This window comes from Amborella trichopoda, chromosome 10 (assembly GCF_054954075.1).
Source record: "Amborella trichopoda isolate Santa Cruz 75 chromosome 10, AtrichopodaSantaCruz75HAP2 v2.0, whole genome shotgun sequence".
NCBI classification, from domain to species: Eukaryota; Viridiplantae; Streptophyta; class Magnoliopsida; order Amborellales; family Amborellaceae; genus Amborella; species Amborella trichopoda.
In genome coordinates this window covers 19,420,951-19,444,847 of record NC_142345.1, presented here as the reverse complement: position 1 = coordinate 19,444,847, position 23,897 = coordinate 19,420,951, and the positions used below count along the sequence as shown (strand labels likewise).

Here is a 23,897-nt window from a genome sequence, read left to right as displayed (position 1 = left end):
TGGCAGTTTTAAAATGGGGTGTCTATAGTTACCCCTCTTTGGCCCTTCCTGTCCTTCGGGTGACAGATGAGTGGCAAAGAAATAGACACTTTAACGTTCCCTGTCCTTCAAGGGGCTTGTGAACTTCAAAGACAAAGCAGACATTTTAAATTTTGTCCTAAAGTAACGTGGTCAGGGGGCACACCACCTATCCCTCCAATTCATTGCGCTCTCTGAGCTCACCCACCTAGGGCATTTTTCCACTTAGGGTTTTCGACGTGAGCTGTCGGTGAGTTACACAACCTTGAAACTCGAATTGGATTTTCTGGTTATCCCACTTAACTTCAGGGGGTTTTGCAGTTTGAAATTTTAACCATGGCATCTTCTTTGATCTCCTTAGGGTTTCTTAAGGCTTTTTATAGGTTTAAGAAAAGAGTGGATAATGCAGACATTGAAAATTTGTTCTTGATGACCCGTGGTCCGAGGGTACACCAACTATCCCTCCAAGTCATTGCGCTCACCGAGCTCACCCGCATAGGGAATTTTTCTTCCTAAGGTTTTTCGGCATGAGATGTCGGTGAGTTACACAAGCTTGAAACTCGAGTTGGATGTTTTGGTCATACCACTTAACTTCAATTTCAAATTTGCAAACCTGCATTTTCCTGGATTTCCTCAGGCCTTCCTAAGGCTTTTTATAGGTAGACACTTGTTTGGCCGAATCCGAAAAGAGAGACGATGCAGCAACGCAGTAATCGCGGCAATGCGGTGATCATTATATACTGGTGTCCAAGCTCCTTCGTTTTAAAAGTCATTTTTAGAAATTTTAAAAGTAGGGGACATTTTTGAAATAGAACTTGGAGCAGGGACATGTTATGATTTAACAAAGAAATTAAGTTTTTTTGAAAACACAAGGCATATATAGAGAGAATTTTGAAAAGAGGAGGACATTTTGAAAAACAAGGTTCGTTAGAAATTTTAGCTCCTGTAACCATAAAGCCCTCTAAGCAGTTTAGCGTCATGCAGTGGTAGACGGTGTAGTCGGCAGTTATACTCATACGACCGTGGAGTTTTTAATTTTTTTATTTTTTTGCTACCCCTGTTGGGAGGTGGTTTTCTTTTAATGTAGGTCTTATAGTTTAACCACTTGTGACCCCTTTGGGGGACCCTATGTGAGCGTATCGGGTCCTTGTTTGAATCTTCGGGGCGAGGAATCATTAAGTATTTCTTTATCTTCCAACCTGAGCTCTTGTATTACAATTCAAAGAGAGTTCTCCGGAGTTTCGAGTGAAACAGAGTCTTAAAAATATAGTATACTGCCCCTAGGTGTTCAGAATGTTTTGGATTTCCGATTTCATTCTTCCACCACTCACCCTTTCAAAGTTTCAAACGTTCTAGGTCCTTAACAATGTTCCGTCAAGCTAATGCTTATTGATTTTCTTTTAACACCACTTTGACTCAAGGGGAGGAAAAAGAGATGTTTAGAGAGAAAAGATTTTGGAGAGTAGAAGGAAGGAAATAACTTCTTCTTTTTTTGTTGCCTCAAGGTCCCTTTCGGGTGTTCAGCCCGATAGTCTTTTTTCCAACGCTTGGGGTTCCCTTTGAATTTTCAGCCCAGTGGAATTTTTTATTTTTTTTTTCTTTTTTATCTCTCTAGGGTCCCTTTCCGATGTTCAACCCGGTAGCCATTTTTCCAATGCATGGGGTTTCTTTCGAACTTTCAGCTCAGAGGAATTTTTTATTTTTTTTTAAGAAGAAAACAGTGACAAAGAAAGCGGGGGAGGAGGAAGAAGAGTCGAAAGGTGCCCCTTTTTTTTTAGGAAATTGCCTTAAGATCATGTAAGAATTCGATCATCTTTCCCTCCTCCAAGTGGCAGGGAGGTTCTAATATCGGTCTTTCTCTGATTTCCCTTGACGCAGGTTGGCATCCAAAATCTCTTTGACAATGGTTGCTGAGACTCCATTGAACTTTTCCTAATCCACTTGAGCCTTGATCTTAGGACTAAAAATCACTCTCAGTTTTCTAATCCCTCAGTCTGTATGGATGGATAAGCTCATCAGGGTTGTCCCCTTAATGGAGTACTTCATGTTACACATTAGGCGTTAATGGCTTTTGGAGTGTGAGGCATGAATGCCTCATTTGGTTATTTGTAAGGGGTGAGTGATCACCCAACTCCTTTTCGGTAATCTTTTCATTGCAAATTTCAAATTGCTTTTTGGAGGTTAACTATGTAGTAGGCTCATGCTCAGTGCTCTAGCTTAAGTGAGATTTTTTCACCAGAAGAGTGATTAAGTTGGTATTAGATGGACTTATGGCATGTTGGGAGTCAACAAAGAAGGGTTCAGTCTCATTGGTTGCCCCTATTGTATCCTCTTCATGAGAGGAGTTTGCCCCTATTGAATATTTTGATGGAGTTGCCCTATAGGGCTTTTTGTTCTGTTGGGAAGTTGTTCTTCACAGGATAAATTCTCTTTATACGGTGGTGCTCCGATTATCAGAGTTGTGCTCATGTCGTTAATAACTTTTAGAGAGCTTGCCTCTTGAGTAGGTAACATGGTCGGATTTTCAATATCCAATTCTTGATCCTAGAATGGCAGATCATTCAAGCACTCTTGTGAAGGTGGCCTCGATGGGCCCCTTCGAATTTCTAAAGGTGCGAGCTCTATCAACACTAGTGAAGATGTCAAATCTTTGAGAATAGTTAAATTCGGGCTCTTTGCTTCTCCATCATCTATAACTGGGTTCACCTCGAGAGGTGACTCGGTTAAATCTTTTAAGCTTGACTGCTCATCCTATGTAGGTGGGTTGGCGAGGAAGTCTGTTGTGGGCCCCTTGGAATTTCTAAAGGTTCATCTTCTTTCGATATTTAAGGTGTTGGCCCCTTGTTTGGAAGCATAATAGAAGACATTGGGGTGTTGACCCCTTGTTTAGAAGATGATCCCTTCTCATTGATCTGGATCACATCAATTTCTAACATTTCGTCATCATCATATTGATCCCACTTAAGTGGGTCGTCAAAGTTTTGAGGTGACGAGCTTCCTTTTAGCACTTGCTCATTTGCCCCCCCACAAGTTATTGTCTCAAAATTAAGATTTTTCTTGTCGTTGTGGGCTTGAGAATCCATAGCTTCAAAACCTTGGTTGAGCTTATGCTCGAGTTCATATTGCTCTTGCGAGTTTGATTCGTTACCACACACGTATGAACCATTTCTTGTATTAACTTGAAAGTACAGGTTGAAAGGTTCATATGCTCTAGTGTGACTCTTGATGATGGGGATTTCTTATGCCACTTTTGGGAGTATATCTTGGACTGGAATCCCATATGCAATACCTCTTTCTTCTCCCCCTTCTTCGGTTATGGGCTTAGAGCTAAGGTCATCCTCACTACTTTAATCTTGAGTATCCTTAGTCATTAACTCCAAGGTTATGCTCGTTTTGTTCTTCATCTACTGGACTTTCCCGTTGATTTCTTGTTGTGCTCAAGTCCTTTGTGGATGTTCTTTAGGCTTGGGCACAGCTTGTGATTCTCTTGAGTTAATCAGGTTGACATCAGAATTGTTTGTCGAAGCATCTAGAGTTTCTGGTTTTTCTATGTCATCAGCCTATTTCTTTCTGACACTTATCTTGTCATTATCAATGAGGTCCTGAACTCGATGTCCGAAAGCTCGAGATTCCTTCGTGCTTTGGGCATAGTTTTGATGCCAATCACACCATTGAGATGTATCACTTCCATGAAAAGGAAGAATCTTGGCTCCTATCGGTAATTCTATGAGCCTTGCCTTAAGCAACTTCTTCATAACATCAGTCATAGGCTCATCAATGGGAGTGAATTCCCTTGGTGTGGAAGTTTGTATTCTCTATGTGGTAGAATGAATTTTAGTCTTTCCTTGTGAATGGTTTGCAGAAAGGTTGCTTTTCTTGATCATGTTCACCTCCCCTTCTTGAGAGGGTTTTTCGGCTATGGCTTTATCTTCCTTGGCTTGCTCATATCGTGATACTCTTTCAAGCATATCATCAAATGAGTAAGGGACTGCCCCCACACTGAAGAACATGTCATATTCTAGAGTCACGTTTTATAATGCTATGCTTACCTTTGCTGCTTCAGGGAGTGGAGTTTCAGTGACTCAGATAGCAGCCTTTCGGAATCTGGTTATAAACAGAGAAGGAAACTCGCCTGACTTCTGTCTGGTGGAAGTTAACTCACCGAGGGTGACGGGTCTTGGCCTTCCTCCACTATAACAGGAGGAAAATTGCCTGAACACTTCGTCAGGAGTTGCTTGAGGGTCCTCCTTCATGAATTGTCGGTGCCACATCAAGGGTTCTTCTTTTAATCTATGCGAGAACGTGACCTTAAGCTGGTTGGGTCGGTCTCGTAGTGTGTGGACCATCAATAAGTAGGCGTTGATATGTGCCTCAGGATCCTCTTTCCCTGAAAATCTGTTTCTGAACTGTGGATTCACAAACCCCACTGGTAGATCTTCTAGGTTTCCTAGAATTTGTTGTACATAAGATTTAGGAGTTAAATCCCATATTCTCATTTTCTCGGAAGAGTCTTGGAGGTGTTTCATATGAGCAAATTGAGTCGTTATTGTAACTGTGAGCTGACTCGATTGTATAGTCTGTTGAATTTGATTTTGTGGTATGTGACTCATATGAACCAGTTGTTGGGCCCATGTAGCGAGTTGCCCCAAGGACTAAGCGTGAGGAATGTGTTGAACATAATGTGTCGGTTGTCGGCTTGTAGCCTCATCCAAGTTGAATTGGGTCAGAGCATGCCGATTACTCGGAGATTGCACAACTTGGCCATGCAAGGAGGCTTGCAGAATAGGATCACCGCTTAACTGGGATGAACGGCTCAAGCTGCTATGACAATTACACCTCTAACCTTGGGTGGCTAGGTCCACCTGATCTTGACCTTGGTTGGATGATCTATCCCTAAGGCTAGGATGTTCTCTTGCCCTGACATTGGACTAAAAGAGTGAAGGAATGTCATAGCTACTATCAGATGGAGTCTACCCTTGAGGTAGACTTGGGCTCGTGTGATGATTAGAACTAGACCCCTGGCCCGTAGTGGGTTGGATTGGCAGGCTAATTGCCTTGGGATCATCCTGTTTTAAGCCAAAATGTTGGACTTGGCCTATTGCTTAAGCTTCTAACCCGACTTTCCTGAATTGGTGCGCTGGATGGTGTATAGGAGGTCTTAAAAGTAAGCATGCACTTTAAGATTGTCTTTATATCAAGTTAGGCCAAAAACTTGATCTTCACTGGTGATGGGTTGCTTGGGTAGACTTTTTCTAGTTGCATGTGAACCCACTCTCCCACTAACTGGCTGATTGCCAAGACTGAAATGTTGGGCTGCTAATTGACAATCGGGGTTCATACGGCTGAGATCGGCTGACTCAGAGATTTGGACCGGGGCCTTATTCTTTTTGTGCCGACTGGATTTGAGATTAATTGGAGGATTGCCCTAGCCTGACACCTTGATTATTCAAGGTGTTACGAACCTTACAAACTTGTTGGCTCATGACTTCTAAAAGGTGGCCTTGAAGGCGACTTTGATGGCTAGGTTTGGTTCCATGCCGGTCGAGAGTCGGCTCACTAACACGAGTGCTATGGATGATTTGTGAAGGTGCACTGTGATAGTGCCTCTCGGACTGACTAGGTTCTTTAGATCTAGATTGAGCTAGGGCTGTAGGGTTGGACCTTGCTTTGCTATGATCCTATGTCATGATTCCTAGACTTGGTGAGATCTAGACTCGACGCCTCGTGGTAGAACTAGTATGACTCTAGGGGAAAAACCATAAATAAGATCTAAGCTAAGATTAGACTGGATCAAATCTGACAACCAAGTTTTCAAGGTGGGCTCGGGTAAGCCTAGTCTAGCTCTAGAGGGTAACTCTAAGCTTAGACCTATGCTTGAACCTAGACTAAGACCTAGACTAGATGGGTACGAGTTTCGGCTCATACCAAGAGTGGGTCTAGGTTCGGACTTGGGTGTGAGCCTGGTTCGGACCTAGACTGAGCTAGGTGCAAGCCAGGGCTTGGACCAAGAAGGTTGTGATAATCAGAACGAGTGTGGACCTAGACTGGATCAAAGTTTGTTTAGGCACGAGCCCTTGGCTCAGATCAAAAGGGGGCCTGGGTTCGGATCTGGGTGTGAACCTGGTTCAGACCTAGGCTAAGCTAGGTATAAGCCTGAACTTAGGCCCAGAGAGTTTTGATGATTAGACTAGGTGTAGACTCAGACTGAATCTAGGATGAACTAGGGACTAGCCTTCGGCTGAGACCAAGAGGGGGGGGCTAGGTTCGGACCTGGGTGTGAACCTGGCTCCAACTTGGGTTGGGCTGGGTACAAGCCTAGACTTGGACGCAGAGGGTTCAGCTCCTACCAAAAGCGGGTCTGGACTGAGATCCAATAAGTAAGTAAAGCGCACGAAAACTTTTGGTCCTAATATTATAGGTAGGCTTGGTTGAGTGTGGGTTCCTAACTATTGAATTGCGACTAGGCTGCTATAGGTCCCCACATAGGTCCTGACCTCCTGTTATAGGATGTTCACCGGGTCCTATTATACGTAGAGTTGCTTTAAGGCAAAGGATTATGGAGGGGCACTCACAGTTAAAGTTATGTGATTCCCAGCTGCCTTGACTCTCAAAGCTAGATTTCACTGACACCGTTAACGCGGATTTTGGGGGTTTTCAAAATATTTGTTTGTAGGATTCTCGGGCACTCCCGTTCCGATGTGTGTTGGAGTGTGTAAAGAAGCACACAATTAAAATAAAATCAAGCACACAAGCAGACAAAACAAGAAAGGAAATAAGTGAGCGCTCGGCACTGATCGTGCACAATAATGCGTGTTTCGAGGTGACACTCGCTCGAAGCACAATATAGATGAAGGGGTAAGCAACCCCCTAAAAGGTAAAGTCAAAACAATGAGACCAGGCACGGTCCGTGCTAAGTTGAGCGCGGCCCGAGTCAAGGGTGACTCGAATGGGACACGGTTCAGGAGCGTGCAAACAACTCTCGATGTATATTTATTTTTTTTAATTTTTTAATTTTTTATATTTTTTAACCTTGATGAAATCCAGTTAAACTAAGCATGGTGAAAGCAAAAATAACATGGTTTTAATCAAAATTAACAAATTAAAATAAAATAAAAGAGTCAGAAGCAGCACAGACTTATCTGAAGCAAATATTTTTTTTATATTTTTAAAAAATTTATTTTAAGTAAAACATTGATCAACAGGGAGCCAAAAGTCCTTGGAACAGTCCTGTGGGGTCCCAGAATGTTTTTGGGACCTTTGCAGTTGGGCGACATGTGTGGTGCCGCCCCTACAGGTAGCAGTGTCACCCAAAAACGTATTATTTATTATTTTTTAAATATTGTTTTCTTGTCAAAATTGACGAAATAAGCCTACTTTGAACTTGCAAGAAGCAAGAAAAAAATATATTTATGATGAAATACATTAAAACAGAGTAAAGTAGAATAGTGCAGATGGAGCAGTAAAATATTATTTTGGTATTTTTAAAATTTTATTTTGCTCTGAAATTTGTGAACAGTAACAAAAGAGGCCTTAAAATAGATTTGCAAAGTTTCATAAGAATCTGAAACGTTTTATTTTTGGGTGACACGGGGAGTGTCGCTCTGGATCAAGGCGATACGGGTGGTGTTGCCTAGGCGACACTGCTAGTGTCGCCCAGAAAAAATTGGGTTTCGAAGAACCGAAACCCTGGATCTTGGTTACTGCATATTCTTGGGACTTTTTGTGACAAAAAACAGTGAAAAACAGTAAATAAAAATCGTATCAGGCTCGAAATGCGCTTGGATTAGGCGCGAAATGCCCCACGGTGGCCGCCAAACTGTTTATGATGCAAATTTGACATATTTGGTAGTGAAGATCTGTCGGATCTGACACTTTAAACTAATGAAAATGAATGGTAATGTAGTGGTAAAGAAAGTGGGATAGATCAAATTCAGATCTGAAGCCAGATCTACCCGGAAGCGAGTAGATCTGCTCTCAGATCTGTGGCAGGGCCAACATGATCCAAAAATATCCAAAATATGATTTTGAGAAAATTAACCAAAAAAGAGAAAAATAAAATAAAATAGTGAAATAAGAATAAACGAATAGTGAAATAAGAATAAAAGAAGGAAGAAAATAATACTGAACCGGGTCGGATGGCCCGGGACGCCCGAGCCCTTTGGGACTCGCCCGTATCAGAACCGGTCTGCCTTTGTCTCTTTGATCCAGATATTAGCCAGCAAGTTCCTTCAGTATATGGTGGTTGTGCCCTATAGATGGTTCTAGGTTTTTAGTTCTAAGGGTTGAAGTTTTAGGAGGCTGGGGTTCTCTCCGAGTTTTTTTTCTGAGGTTTTCTCTCTCTCTCTGAAGTTTCCTCCTCTCTATCTTAGGGTTTTCCCCCTTTATCCCTTAGTTGTTCCCCCTCTAAATACCCACGAAAAGGGGCCTTATAGGGATCAAAGCTTGTTGGGACGGATAAACTTACGTAACAAATAAATCCCCGGTCAAAAAATGAGAATTTTGAGGGTCACGAATTTGGGCGACATGGGCCGTATCACCCAAGAAATTTGTAAAAATCATCTAAAAAGCATCAAAATTCAGTTTAGGGCAAAAGTGGCTGGGCAACATGGGCCGTGTCACCCAAATCTGGGCGACATTGGGCATGTCGCCCAGTCCAAGCGAAAATTGGTCAAAATCCAAAAGTTTCACTTTGAGTGCATTCCTTATCCTCTTGTGAAGCTACCATAAAAAATTTGGGTCAATACATATTTGTTTACTATTTTTAATTATTGTTTTGGTAAAACAGGATGTTTACTGGATGACTTGGACGACACTGCCAGTGTCGCCCAAACCAAAACTAGTCCAAATTGATGTTTTTCAATTTGAATGTCTTCCTCAGCCTCTTATGAAGCTCTCAGAGAAATTTGGGTCATAAAAGATATTTTTACTATTTTTAATGATTTTTTTGGTACAAGAGGGCATTTATAAAAATCTGGGTAAAAAACAAGGTTTCTGCAGGGTTCTAGATAGGCAAACTAGTTATGGGTCACAATGTAGGTTGTGTGAATTATGGATTTCGGTTCACTAGGTTAAGTGTGGTCCTAAGGGTTCAGGAAACCATAGAATTTGCTAGTTTTAAAAAGGGGTGTCTACACAAGCGCACTTACCATTAGAGATTATAAAAATATAAAAAGAAAACAATTTGAGTTAGATGGATCCAATTTATTACAATATGTTGCATTTTAAACTTCATTTTGACTATAAAACCAATGTAGAGGTCAACAAACAGTCAAACATGAAATAGTTTCTTAGTATTTATATATTTTTAATAAAATAATAAAAATCTATTATGCAATACCACCATTTCTTTTAAGAAACCAAAAAACTAGTTTTCTAGGAAGTTTTAATGATTTCTTTGAAATGTTTTTATGGCTAGTTTGGGCAACTAACTAATTCACAGATCCGGACTAGTTTTCGATGTGGATGATCTGCGTCGTTGATCCATTATTTTAAACATTGCTTGAGATAATGCATATTTCAAATTCTTTATGTTAAATTTGAATAAGTAATTCACATTCACTAAACACTTGTGAATTAAATGAACATTAAAAGGAATTTTTAATATAGATATACTTAAAAATCATTTTATTATCGAGACTATTACGTAAAGTAAAATTGTTTTCTCAAAATCTTTTAATGTTCAATAGATTATTTGTGACCATAAGAGAATAGATGTATAAAAAAGTTCTGCTTCTTCCTTTGAACATAGAAATTAAAGAAATCTTAAAAGTTTTTAAAACTGAAAAATTAGGTCAATATCCTTACTCTTAATCTTAAATGCAAAGAAATCTCATTCAATGACAAAAATTTATTATATTTTCAACAAGGGATATTATTTAGAAAAGGAAAATGTTCATATAAGGTGTCAACTTTATACTACAAAAGTAAGGTGCATCCCAAAAACCCACTGGAAAGAGGTTACTCTAATGATGAAAATAACCCTCCACTTGATCATCTCGTTCTCAAGATGTATAGATGTGGAGAAAAAAATAAAAGATTTCAAGTCTTGAAAATACTGCATCTTATAATATATTATCTGAATGATCTATTTTTAATAATTCTAAGTATTCGTAAATACACTCGATCTCCACTATTTCTGAAGCTTTAAATTTCATAAGTAAAGATAAAAATAGATTTTCAGACTATCATGGGAATTTTCGGCATTGAAATAACATCTTTCGACATCATTTTGGAGGTGCGCCTTATTGTGATTGCTTAAGGTGCTTACCTCATACAAACCTCACCCTTAAAAAAGAAACTTATTTGAAATTCAAGAAAAAGAATGAAGAGTATCTTATTTGTTTTATCTACAAAGAATAAAAGTCTTCAAAAAAATATGAAAGTATAAGTTTATCTTTGTCCTATACATGCAAGAAAATTCCAATAGAGAATTAAAGGGGAGCTCGGATAATAGAGAATTAGACAATTTTATAAAGAACAAGGAGATTTATTTTTGAGTGTGAAAAAAGAAAAGATAAATTCGCATCTTGATCGAGTTATTTAATATCTTACTATAAGCAATTTCACATTTGATAATACATTGTATTGAGCGTACATGTTTTGAATAAATGTGAAAATTCCATGTAGTACAATTATCATTAAATGAAAGAAATCAGTTACCGTAATTGCACGCTGATTGCAATGAGAATAAGGCATGCTGTGTATATTAAATTCATTGGGATGCATGTTTGTGCCGCCATCAGTTTATTCTTTTAATTTAAACAAGGGTATGGTTTGTATAGAGCGGAGGCTCTAAATAATCAAAATGAAGTACATATTCAAATAGCATCGAAAAATATGGTTTCAATACTAAAAATCTTTGTGATAGCCTTAAAATATATTTATCTTTAATTATAAAATTTGAAGATTAAAAAATAGTGTAGATCCAACATATATATGAAAACTTGAAATGTTGAAAATTGATGGTGCAAAAATGCATTATAAGATGCACTATTTTTAAAACTTGAAATATACTTTTGTCATGTTCATGCATCTTGATGTCAAGATCATCAATTTTAGGATATTTGGGCATCAAAATAAACTCTTCTAGTTAAATTTTTGTGGTGGGTTCTAATTTCATTGTTAGAGCCTCAACTCTATATAAACTTTTTTTTTTAAACAATTACCCTTAAATCTTTCCCTTTGCCTTTCCCTTACCCTTTCCCGTACAACCCTTTCCCGTACAGAGATAGTTCAAAATTCGGTAATTCTAACTAACATCTGGTAAATAAAAAAAAAAAAAAAAATGGTTTGGCACATGAATGCCGGATCAGAGATATTTTAGGGAAAAAAAAACAAGAATTTGACAAAAAAAAATACGCCCTCCGCATAAAACGTATATTTTTAAATCTGGAAAGTATTTATGATATTTATTTACGCATATTTCCCTTCTATTTTTAAGAATTTAATTGTCAAATTTACAAATATACATCGTCCTGACATTTTACCCCTTAACCCAGTAACGGGTGGGAATAGTACTCTTCTTCTGACAGTGAAAACCAAAATCCGTAGCAGACAAGTGGGAAAGCAAAAGCAAGGTCAAGGATTTTATTTTCTCTGTAGCGAGCGCAGATTGATCATCACATCAGGCTTCAATCCCCAATCGAACCACTCAACAGATGATGTCTCGCTGAGTATCTCTTTCGTGATCCAATGCAACTTCACGTCATTTCTCTCTCCGTCTAATACCCCAACCCTAAAGCAGCGTTCTCTCTCCCTGAACTCAAATATCTCTGTGAGTTTCAAATCAGTCCCAAATCCCAATCTCTCTCTCTCACCCACCATAAACCCCCCAAATTAGACCTTTAACAAGTCAACACTCGAGGGGGTTGAACAATCAGGTACTTGTTTGTTCTCTCTCTATACACACGGTATTTATTTATTCCCGAATTTTTATTTTTGTTTCATGTTTTGGTGTTTTTTGTTGTTAATTTTTTTTTTGTTCATTTTCGTTCTTTTTTTTTTTTTTTTTTTTTTTTTTTTCTGGGTGTTGTTTTTATGCCAAATTTGAATTTGGGTTTGCTGTATATTAGTTAATTTTTACTTATTTCTTTGATTGCCTGTAAAATCTACAAATCTGAGAGGCTTAGGATCATTCCTCGTTTATTTTTCTGGACTATTTGCAACAATCAGGTATTCCCTAGTTTGCATTATGCTCTGTCCTGATGCCTTTTTTCCTCTGTTGAAAATAAATTATAATTTGATCCAAGTCACAAACTAGGTCATATGAAATGCTGGATTTAAGATTTTTTGTTTTTGTTTGTCTCAAATTTTGTATTTTTTTTTTTGCTTTTGATTCGTGTCTCTTCTACATGTAGCTATGCTGCTTTTGGTTGTTTCTGATTTTTTTCTTTTAATGCATTGTGTCGTCCGTTTTTTATGTAAAAGTTGAATTGGGGTTTACAGCATATGAGTTAATTTTTATGCCTTTTATGTGTGCCTCTTCTATTGTGTAGCAATGGGTTGGCGTTTTTCTTTATTCGTAGGTTTCTTTCCTTTTCTGCTTTCATGTGAAATTGGCATTGGGGTTTTGATGCAGGACAAGATTCCCTTACTTATTTTTCAATTTTTTTCTACTTTCATGTGAAATTGGCATTGGGGCTTTGATGCAGGACAAGATTCCCTTTCAATTTTTCTTATTAAATTTTAGGAATGTATTAAGATGAGGTGGTAATGGTCACTTGATGCACATATGTGAGTTTAGGATCTCTCTTTTTCCGAATCATATAGATCGATCCAACAATGATGGAATGTATATTTTGTTTACCGAATCGCATGAAATTTTATCCAACACCGTATATGTATGAAGGAGGGATAGCATATTTTCAATAAGAAACTAAAAGAAAAAGAAACTAAAAGAAAAATAAACTGAAAGAAACCTTAGAAACAAGGGAAACTGAGGAAACAAATGTAGAAATAGAAAGAACTTCTGAAAGGATCTTTTGGTTTATAAAGGGTAAAAATGTCATTACAAATTTTGATTGAAGTTAGGATTGTTTTAGTTCTTTTACTTTTGGTTTAGGGGATTTTTTGACTTTGTAATTGAAGTATTGAATTAAATAGAGGTGCATGGATCCATATGGAGAAATTCACGTGATTTTGAAACCAAAGAGAGAAAAAGCTTTGCCTTTTGCAAACCTAGTTATGGTTTGAGGAAGAACCCAAGATTTCTTCTACTTGTTGCATGTGTCCGGCTTGAAACTTTCTGATTTTGCTGTTTTCTTTGAATTTCCTACATCAATGTGGTATAAAAGCTAGGTTTCTTCTACAAGGCCAGGGAACTACAACCAAGTCTAGGTTTGCTGATTTTGGGCCTATGTTAATTCAGCTTAGATGTTTCTGATTTTAGCTAGGTTTTATTGATTCTCTTCCAAGGATTTGTAATTTCAGTGAAACCATGACAACGAGAAGGGGTTGTGGAAGGGAGGTTTTCATAGACCTGATTAGTGATCCTAGATATGAAGAGATTGAAGACCTTAGAAGGCAAGTTCAATAACTCATGCAGAAGCTCACGAGTATTAATCATGGGCAAAACAGTGACCTTTCGGCCCAAGGAGATCTCGAGTACAACCACTTTCAGAATACTTGAGTGAAGAGCACAATGATAGAAGATCAAGACGTGGGGCTTATCACTCTAAGGTTTTAGATTTGAAGGAGGACATTATAGATTTTGATGCAAGTTGTTTTCAAAACCAGGAAGTTGTACATTGGGATTCTGCACCAATCTTCAATACATGCTCTGATAAACAACGAGATCTCTTAGGAGATCCGAACTATGATAGGTTTCAAGATGAAGATGAAGATGTTTCGGAAGAGGAACTTGCTCGTAAAGAACATGGAGAGAAGGTGGCAAGGGGGCTATCAAACTCATGTTCTTTGAAGATCTCGTGTTGAAGAGGTGGAGCATTCAAGAGATTTAGGGCATTGGAATCAAAGTATTGCAAGGTTATGATAGTCAACTCATAGATCGCAAATTATGGCCTTGGATTCAAAGAGTTATGGAATAGGTATTAAGAAAGCCTCTAAAGGCTAGAAATTGAGTATGAAGTTTCCTACATGATTTTCAACATTAGTTTAGGATACCCAAGTTTGATAAATTGGTTCTATTCCTCAATATACATACAATGATTTGTTTCTTTGAGGATTTCTTCTTACCACGAATGATCCTTGAGCTAACACAGAAGAAGGTAGTTTTGACGATGGATTCATCATAACCTACTTTACTGCAAAACTCGAGGATGAGTTTTCTCTAGCTAGAGATGTATGATGCAGGACAAGATGTTTGTTATTGTTGAATTTTTTATTAAATTTTAGGAATGTGTTTTTGGAATTTTTTTTTGGTTTTTTTAAGGATTTTTAGGTTTTTTTTGGGATTCGAGGTTGATTATATTCTTGGGATTTTAGGGTTTTTTTTAAAAAGTAGTTAAAGTGCTTATGTCATATTTTATTTATTAGGGTAAAAATGCCATTACGAATTTTGATTTAAGGTAGAATTGTTTTAGTCATTTTACTTTTGGTTAGGGGCATCATTGACTTCGTAATTAAAGTATTGAATGAAAGAGAGGTTCATGGATCCTTATGGGGCAATTCACGTGATTTTCCAGGGAATCCACCCCAAAAGATCTTTTCACAAGATCAACTCTTTATTGAACTCTTTACTGAATCTTTAAATTCTCTGTACAAAGAAGGGACATCTCCCCTTTAAATACACTTAGAGGAAAGAAAACATAAATAAATAAAAAACCCACAAAAAAAATCTCTCTCTCTAACTCATGTTCCACCTTTTCATTCTCCCTTCTCTCTCTCTAACTTCCATGTACATCTCTTCTCTATCTCCTTGAATCTCATGTTATCTTCTCTTTCTAAATGATAATAAAAGATAATATCTACATATATTAAAAGATAAGCTATTTCCTAAACCAAAAGATAAACCTCCCAGGTGACAACGCAACTTCCTAATTATCCTCTGAAACATAATTTTTTTTTTTTAAAATACTCACACCCCTACTAAAACTCACACGTATTTAAAACTCACGTACAAAATCCTCGCACCTAACTTACCCAATGCACTTTCTATTCTTAAGAAAAATAAAATAAAATTTTGATAACCTCAATTTCTATTTATATCTCTTGGGGTTCAGAGAAGCTTGACCTTGAGCTTACACCCTGCAGAGGCCAATCAAATCATTGATGATATAGTCCCACCATGCGCCTCAATACTTTTTTTTCAATAAACCGATTCATCAAATACTTTGCGCTCATCTCGAAGTAGAACACTGAGATGCCGAGCTCAATCGTGATTTCTTTTCTTTTGCAAGTTCCTCGTAAAACTTGTGAAGATTGAGTTGATTATGAAAACATGTGGATGCTCCTCAAATCGTGGTTCTTGCATCACAATATGATTCTCATATTCAGGATCGACACCGTTAGTTAGTCGTGGGCCTCGATTCATCTCTACAACAAAATCTGGTGCCGGATCTTCATGGTTGCGAACACCCTTTTGTCGAATAATAGTGTTCTTCAACCATTGCACTCGCTGTTTAGTTTCGCTTATGTCGTTTCGAATACCCCCATGGTTGTGTTCATGCTCTCCTTAATTTATTGACCTGCATATTCTATGATTGTAGCATTATATCCTCTAGTGTAAGAGTAGGTTTCGACGGCATTGTGATTGATGAATCTTACTTGTTCTGATACCAACTGATGTAGGGAGAATGGAGGGAGAAAATATGCTCTCTCGGGTCTGCAAGGGAATCCAGCCCATAATATCTTTCCACAAGATCAACTCTTTATTGAACTCTTTTCTGAATCTTTAAATTCTCTATACAAAGATCGAACATCTCCCCTTTAAATAACAATTAACTATTTTTTTTAAAAAAAGACATCTCCCCTTTAAATACACTTAAAAGAAAGAAAAAAATAAAAAAAATAAACTCTCTCTCTCTCTCACTCTCTCTCTCTCTAACTTCTACATACATCTATCTCCCAAAATCTCATGTTATCTTCTCTTTCTAAAAGATAATAAAAGATAATTTTTGCTTATCTTAAAAGATAAGTTATTTCCTAATCCAAAATATAGGCCTTCCCAAGGGACAACCAACTTCCTAATTATCCTGCAAAACAAACTTTTTTTTTAATACTCACACCCTACTAAAACTCACGGACAAAATCCTCCCACCTAACTTACCCCAACGCACTTCTTATTCCTAAAAAAAAAAAAAATTGATAACCTCAATTTTTATTTGCATCACAACGAGAGTAAAAGCTTTAATTTTTGAAAACCTAATTAGGGTTTGAGGAAGGAACCCTAGATTTCTTCTATCTGTTGTGTGTATTTGGCCTAAAGCTTGCTGATTTTAATGTTTTCTTCGAATTTCTTACATCAGATTTATTGTATATTAGTTAAATGCTTTTTATGTGTGTCACTTCTTTTGTAGCTATGGTTTGGGGGTTTTGTTTGTTCCTGAATTTCTTTCTTTTTGTGATTTTTTGTGCGTGTTGTTTCTTTGTGAAATTGGAGTTGGGGGTTTATTGTATATGAGTTAATTTTATTCTTCTTGTGTGTAGATATGATCTGGTGTTTTCGACTGTTCCTGAATTCTTTCTCTCCTAATTTTGTGTGTTGTTTTCTTGTGAAATTGGAATTTGGGTCTACTCTTACGATTTAAATTTTACATAGTGCAAACTAGAGATGCTTATTATTGCTCGTGTTTTTTACTGAATAATTTGCATTAATTAGGTAATCGTAATCTTGTATCATGCTTTTATGTGATGCTTTTCTTGTTTGTGATAGATAAATCACTAATTTGTCAAATTCATGAACTAGATTATATGTAATGTGGGATTTATTTATTTATAAATATTTGCTTCTTATCTATTGGAGTTTATGGATTTGATGTGATGTGAATGAGATAGTGGTTCAATTTTCATCTTATTCTTCGGTTATCAATTATTGTGGTGTATTTTTTATGCTAACTAGTAGTAACATTGAATATTCTCTGATATACGCCATTAATACTTAGAGATGTTTTCGTGCCATACCTATTATTTTCATGCTTTTGTGTGTTTTCATATGCATTTCTAGGTGGGTGAGTTTACATAATTTTTATATTACATATGCAAAATCTCACTTTTGAGGGATGCGAACTCTTCCCTTCAAACTTGAATAAACATAACTCTAGATGACTAGTAAATTGCCTTACATAATTTTTATATTACATATGCAAAATCTCACTTTCGAGGGAAGCGAACTCTTCCCTTCAAACTTGAATAAACATAACTCTAGATGACTAGTAAATAGCCTTCCCAATTAACCCAGCTTCAAATGCTCCGTGGTTGGCCAATATGATTTGTTCAAACCTGAAAATTTATCTCACTGTTTCATCTTTTCTCTTCTCTTATTTTCTCCTCGGTATCCACTCTTTAGAGCAAACTGTCACTGATCTTAATCCTTGTATTGTTTGATTTTCCTGTCCACTGTCTGGCTTCCCAAATTCTTACACACATCAAGACATTATTATCATCATTTCGACTGATCCATGGGTATGCAGATCATGAAACCCTTTACCAAGCTCCCAGGTTTTTATTGGATTGACTTTGGAACCTCCATTCAGGTCTTGGAGAGCATGTTTGGTCAAGGAAGAGGGGGCTGCCCAAGCCCCTGCTTCCATGAAATATGGAAGCCACTCTTCCATCCTTCAGCATGGAAGGGGCCAGTTCCAAAAAGATGGTCATTTGATGTTAAATAGCCCAATGAAACACTGCACTTCCATCTTAGGCTTTCATGGGGATGCAACAAACAGGGGAGTGTTTTTGGTGGAACTGGGGTTTTCACCACCACCAAAACAAACACACCCCTAATCTTTTGTTTCTTGGAAAGATGAGTTGTGTAGAATCTTAAGCATACACTATAGAGAATCTCTCGTCGTCAGATCGACAACCAAGCCTCAGCGTCTAAACTTTGAATCGTGAGTTCAGAATGCTTCTGAATATAGTTTCTCCAAATGCATAACCTCCATTAGTGAATGCAAATTTGACATGGGTACAAAATCCTAAGGCACATTAATGCCAAAATGTTAGAAGATAATTTTATTAGCTACAGATATTGGGTTTGCTGAATAATTTCTTTACCTATGGAATACTTTTTCAATATAAAAAATAAGCATTTATGCCTGAGTCTGACTGATTCTTGGCATTGTGTCTGGACATAGCACGGGTAGTTACCTTTTCTTGCTTTTGTGCTTTCTTATTGATGTAATGTCATCTAATGATCTCAGGGGCAGGCTAATCACCTTTTGTTGCTGGCAGATTTGTGCCTCTATAGTTAACAGGAAGATACCAGTCTACAGGGTGCTGCTATGCTGGTTTACCAATTTCGCAAGAAAAGTTGACATGGATCATTAAAATGCGCCATGTTACACTGGATCTTGCACTGGCATTGTCTTAGTGTAAGGTTATGAAACATCCAAAATGGTTTTTGGGAGACTTGCTGCAATTTTTGCTGCATCACGGAGTCATGGTACAACTCAAAGTTCTCCAACTGGTAATTCAGTTTCCTCTGGTACATTGCCAAAACCAAATCTAAGCTATAGGCAAGGATTGGGAAATTATGAAAAGAAAGGCAATTTGCGGCTTTCATCGTCTCTTCAGGATCTGTCTACGTATCAAAAGCTTGATCTTGAAGAAGGTGGTCTGATTCTCGGAAGTGATATAGGTTCAACACATGCCAAACTTAGGCCCGTTCCTTTATTACAAGAAAATGCTGGATCAAGCTTTTCTAAGGAAAAAGGCTTTCCATCATCACCAGTTAAACGGAAAAGATGGGTGCGTACAGCAATTAGTATTTGTTGTCCTATGTTGGTGTTTTTCCTGTGCTACTATGTAGGTTTTAGACATTTTAGACCTTACTGGACTTCAGAAGGATCGCAGTTTTCCATTGTGTTTGATTGTGGAAGTACTGGGACTCGGGTTTATGTGTACGAGTGGTTACTTGATAACAGAAAAGGCCGAGAAAGTTTACCCATGGTGTTGAGATCTTTACCTGAAGGCCGCCATAGAAAATCCAGTCCACAGAATGGCCGTGCCTATCACCGAATGGAAACTGAACCTGGTTTTGATAAGCTTGTACACAATGAGTCTGGTTTGAGAGCTGCCATAAATCCTCTTCTTCAGTGGGCTGAGAAGAAAATACCAAGACATGCCCATCAGAGCACTCCTATCTTCGTTTATGCTACAGCTGGACTCCGAAGGTTGCCAAGTTCTGATTCAGAATGGGTTTTGGATAAGGTACGGTCCATTTTGGAAGAATCGTCATTCTTGTATCAAGATAAGTGGGTTAAGATTATCAATGGCATGGAGGAAGCTTACTTTGGATGGATAGCCCTAAACTATCACATGAATACTTTAAGTTATTCACCCACTAAAGCAACTTACGGTTCACTTGATTTGGGTGGTTCTTCTTTGCAAGTTACTTTTGAGACACAGGAAGTTGGCCAATATGGAACCAGTTTGAACTTGAGTATTGGAGCGGTGCAGCACCGTCTTACTGCATATTCTCTTCCTGGGTATGGTTTGAATGATGCCTTTGACAAGTCTGTTGTTCTTCTCCTGAAGAAGCTATCTGGACCAATGGAGATGAAGCTAAATAATGGCATATTACAGCTTAAACATCCTTGCTTGCAGACTGGTTATAAAGAGAAATACATGTGTTCTCAGTGTGGATCCTTAAACCAAGATGGAAGCCCCGTGATTGGAGTCAGAACCACTGGAAAAGAAGGTCCTGCCACAGTTATTGAGTTACTGGGTGCTCCTCAATGGGAAGAATGCAGTGCCCTTGCAAAATCAACAGTTAATTTGTCAGAGTGGTCAGACTTGGGTTCTGGAATTAACTGCAAATTGAAGCCTTGTGCTCTGAGTGATAAATTTCCTCAACCCCGTGGAGAGTTCTATGCCATGTCAGGTTTTTTTGTGGTATTTCGCTTTTTTAACTTGACTTCAGAAGCGACTCTTGACCAAGTAGTACAGAAGGGTCAAGAATTTTGTGGAAAAGCATGGGAAGTTGCTAAGTATAGTGTTGCTCCACAACCTTTCATTGAGCAGTACTGTTTTCGGGCACCATATATTGTCTCACTCTTGAGAGAAGGCTTGCACATAAAGGATGACAGAGTCGTTGTTGGCTCTGGTAGTATAACCTGGACACTTGGAGTTGCTTTATTGGAAGCGGGGGAGATATTATCAAGCAGGATGCAGCTGCAAGGCTATCCAGTACTTCATATGAAGTTAAACACAGGAATTCTTATTGTGATGCTGATTATTTCACTGGTAGTTGTAGTTTTCATCATTTTTAGCACTGTTTCCAAGACCTGGTCTCCAAGATTTTGCAGTAGGTCATATTTGCCACTTTTCAGACATCATAGTACAGGTGTAAATGTTTTCAAGATTCCTCCTTTTAGCTTTCAATGGTGGAGTCCTCTGAGTTCAGGCATTCCCGCTGGGAGAGCTGGTAAGAGATTTTTCTGGAATCTATATGCAATATCTGAACAACTATATTCTTCTGTGATGCCTGTCTAAAGTTTCTTTATCTGTGGGGCTGATGCATATTCAATTGTTTACAATGAACTTCTTGACACTGAGCTACTATTGTGAGAATTGTTGTCTTGGCATTCAATGTTAGATATTCCTTGCTTGTTCAAGATTCCAGCAGTCTTCTAATATATGAAAGCTTTCCCAGTGCGTCTCATGTTTGTGAAAAGCTGTCTGATGCTTAATTTATTGCAATATATTTTCAGGGTTAATTTTTCTTCCACTTTGTTGGTAACTCATCCATACATTTACATTGTCTATCTATCAATCAAGTTGTGGATGATGGACCTGAGGTAGTACATATGGGCACGGTTGCTAATAAAGCTGGTCTAAATCTTAGCCCACTGAATTTACTTTATGAAAGGTGCACTGTCTTGATGTGAATAGTAATTATCTGTTTGTGGTACTCTTAAAGGATGCCTGCTTAATGAATTCACTCATATTAGCAAAAGAAGTCATCCAGAAAAGGCAAGCCTTATGTTTATCTACTTATAACATTTACACATCATTGAGATAGTATCCAAATGCATAAGAACCACTTTTCTAAAAGTGAGACCATAGTTACCGGGATCTCAGTAGGAGATCCCTTCTAGGATATCGATTCCATCACTCCTGGAAACAGATCTCTTAGGGATCTCGATTATTAAATTTTGGGATCTCTAACCCCACTGATAGAGATTCCGATTCTTGCTGTTAGGGATCTCGATTCCAACTTTAAAGTCCAAGACAACAACCAAACTGATGATTTTCTTTGTTTATAGCCAGCTAGTAGTCAACTATACTTTTGATATAGTTGCATTGCATGCTTGTCATCAATAATGAGATCCCCACTTTAAAGAGTATACATATCTTAGATTACACTTCAAGTTTGGCAGCAAGATCCCCAAAAAGTGGGGATCAAGATCCCAAAAGGTTAAGATCAAGATCCCAAAAGGTTGGAATCTCAATTCCTAACATTTGGAGATTTCAATCCCTAACATGTGCAGTGTATGGAAGGCATTCCCAACCACAGGGATCTTCTAGTATCTCATGATCCCCCACTCCAAATCCCGATTCTAGTACCATTCCCGCCCCCGATCCCAACAACTATGAGTGAGACAATTCCTTATTTGAGAAGTAGATGCTGGTTTTGGCTCCCCGGAAGTCAGGCGATCTGGCTACGGGGCACTGGCAAATACCATGTGTGATAACTGTATGGAATTCGATGTAAGTCTAGGGAATCTGTGATTGAACTGGGGGTTCTAGAAAACTTGAGTTCTAGAAATTAGCCAGTTTTAACCTTTCATTGAAGTTTTCATTGATGATAGGGTGATATTTATTCAGCAAAGGAGAATTTAAGATCAACATCAACCACTATCTTAACGTTCTTTTATAAAGATAGGTTTGTTTCTATCATGTTATCAGTTTGACGTTTGTAGAAAATGATCCAGCACTTAAGAAATAATCATTTAAGAGCTTTTTCCATAAGACTTGCATAAATGCCCGTAGCCTATCTATATCTAGTGATTGTGCTGAAATCTCAATTTAGTAAAAGGACTCAAGTCTTTCTCTAGTAAAATAGAAATTCTCTCTCTCTCTCTCTGATGCAATGAAAAGCTCTTCCTCTCTCTCTCTAAAGAATTAGATTGAGACAATTCCTCAAATGAAGAATGAGATTGAGGTAAACCACTTGTTAAGAATGAGAGACCCAAACATCTACTTGACGAAGAATAACATATGAGAGAGAGAGAGAGAGAGAGAGAGAGAGAGAGAGAGAGAGAGAGAGAAGAGTTACTTGAAGAAGAGTATCATATGATAGATAATAATAGTATTTAAAAAGTATTTTAAAAAAAATGTCAGGACTTCTTTAAAGAAGTCTTCTAAAAGTGCCTCTACATTAGCTTTTGAAGTGGTGGCTTCCATTGGGGGGAGTGGAAGCCGTCGTTTCCCATTTTTGACGTAATTTTGGAGCCTTGGGAAGTGGTGGTTTACAAAACACTGCAGAACTTCCAGAAATCAAACACAGGAAGTGCTCCATTTTCGGGAAGATGTGACTCCAGAGCTGCAGTTTCCTAAAATCAAAATGCTGATGGTGTACGGAACCTAGGCCAAGTTATGAGACTTGAAAAATTGACTTACAATGGACATTACAACTCGAAATTACAACTCAATTACATCAAATACACCGACATATACGTCAATTCATACTTGTTGGGAGCGGGAGCCTAGGATTGACCCTTGGTTGAAGCTCCCTACCCTAGGAGCGTTAGGACTGCTGCTCATGGAGTGACTTGGGAGTGATCTCCTATATATGCACAACATATACATGGGAGTGTAGGGGGAACACCCGATATTATAAATTTGTAGATGTGTGTGTTGCGTGCGTGCGTGTGGGTGGGTGTGGGGGTCAGTGCTTGTGTGGGTGTGTGTGCATGGTGTCCTCAATTATTACTATATATTATTGCAATTACCTGAATGATAAATCATAAATGTATATGTATGCATGTACTTACATATATGTCCTATCAAAATTTTCAGATTTGATATTTTAAAACTAAAAGAATGAGCAATCAATCTTTTAACATTATTAATATGCTGAACACATGCTAGTAAGAAGTTCCATAAAAAATTATGAAATCCAAAGAAAGAGTACATATAGTCTATAGATATAAGAGTGCAAATGATAGACATAAGAAAATCACAGAATGTAGGCATAGATTTTCTATTATAAATAGAAGAATTTAAACAAAATTAAAGAGGCATTTTGTGTTAAAAAAATGTAATGTACGAAAAGCTTAATTAAAAATCAAGGAAAAGATTTCAGGAAGATTTGAAGTGGATACAATAAATGCATGAAATGATATTAAATTGATTATTTAATAAATAAAAGACAAAGGGTATTACGAAATACAAGAAATGATTTTCTGCTATAAACATAAGTTCTTAAATGAAAATTTAGAGAATAAATAAATCAATGAAAATGTCATTATTTTTATTTAATGACATTTTCATTGATTTATTTATTCTCTTAATTTTCATTTAAGAACTTATGTTTATAGCAGAAAATCATTTCTTGTATTTCGTAATACCCTTTGTCTTTTATTTATTCAATAATCAGTGTAATATCATTTCATGCATTTATTGTATCTCACTTCAAATCTTTCCTTCTTCTATTTATAATAGAAAATCTGTTTATATATATATATATATATATATATATATATATATATATATATATATATATATATATATATATATATATATGGGTATATGTATGTATG

General features: G+C 37.5%; 1 protein-coding gene across 8 annotated transcripts in view; it reads left to right on the top strand.

The window, feature by feature from the left end:
• Nucleotides 1-11,615: 11,615 nt before the first annotated feature.
• The window catches only part of LOC18425482 (GDA1/CD39 nucleoside phosphatase family protein), a 117,837-nt gene continuing 105,555 nt past the window's right edge, over nt 11,616-23,897 (top strand). For 5 of the 8 annotated variants that reach the window (XM_088849993.1, XM_088849994.1, XM_088849991.1 and 2 more), the window contains exons 1-2: nt 11,616-11,897; nt 18,333-20,557. In XM_088849993.1, the coding sequence (XP_088706119.1) occupies nt 18,526-20,557 (2,032 nt within the window). In that variant the 5' untranslated portion in view covers nt 11,616-11,897; nt 18,333-18,525. The remainder of the gene's footprint in view (nt 11,898-18,332; nt 20,558-23,897) is intronic. The other 3 variants (XM_088849997.1, XM_088849995.1, XM_088849996.1) reach the window with 1 other exon arrangement.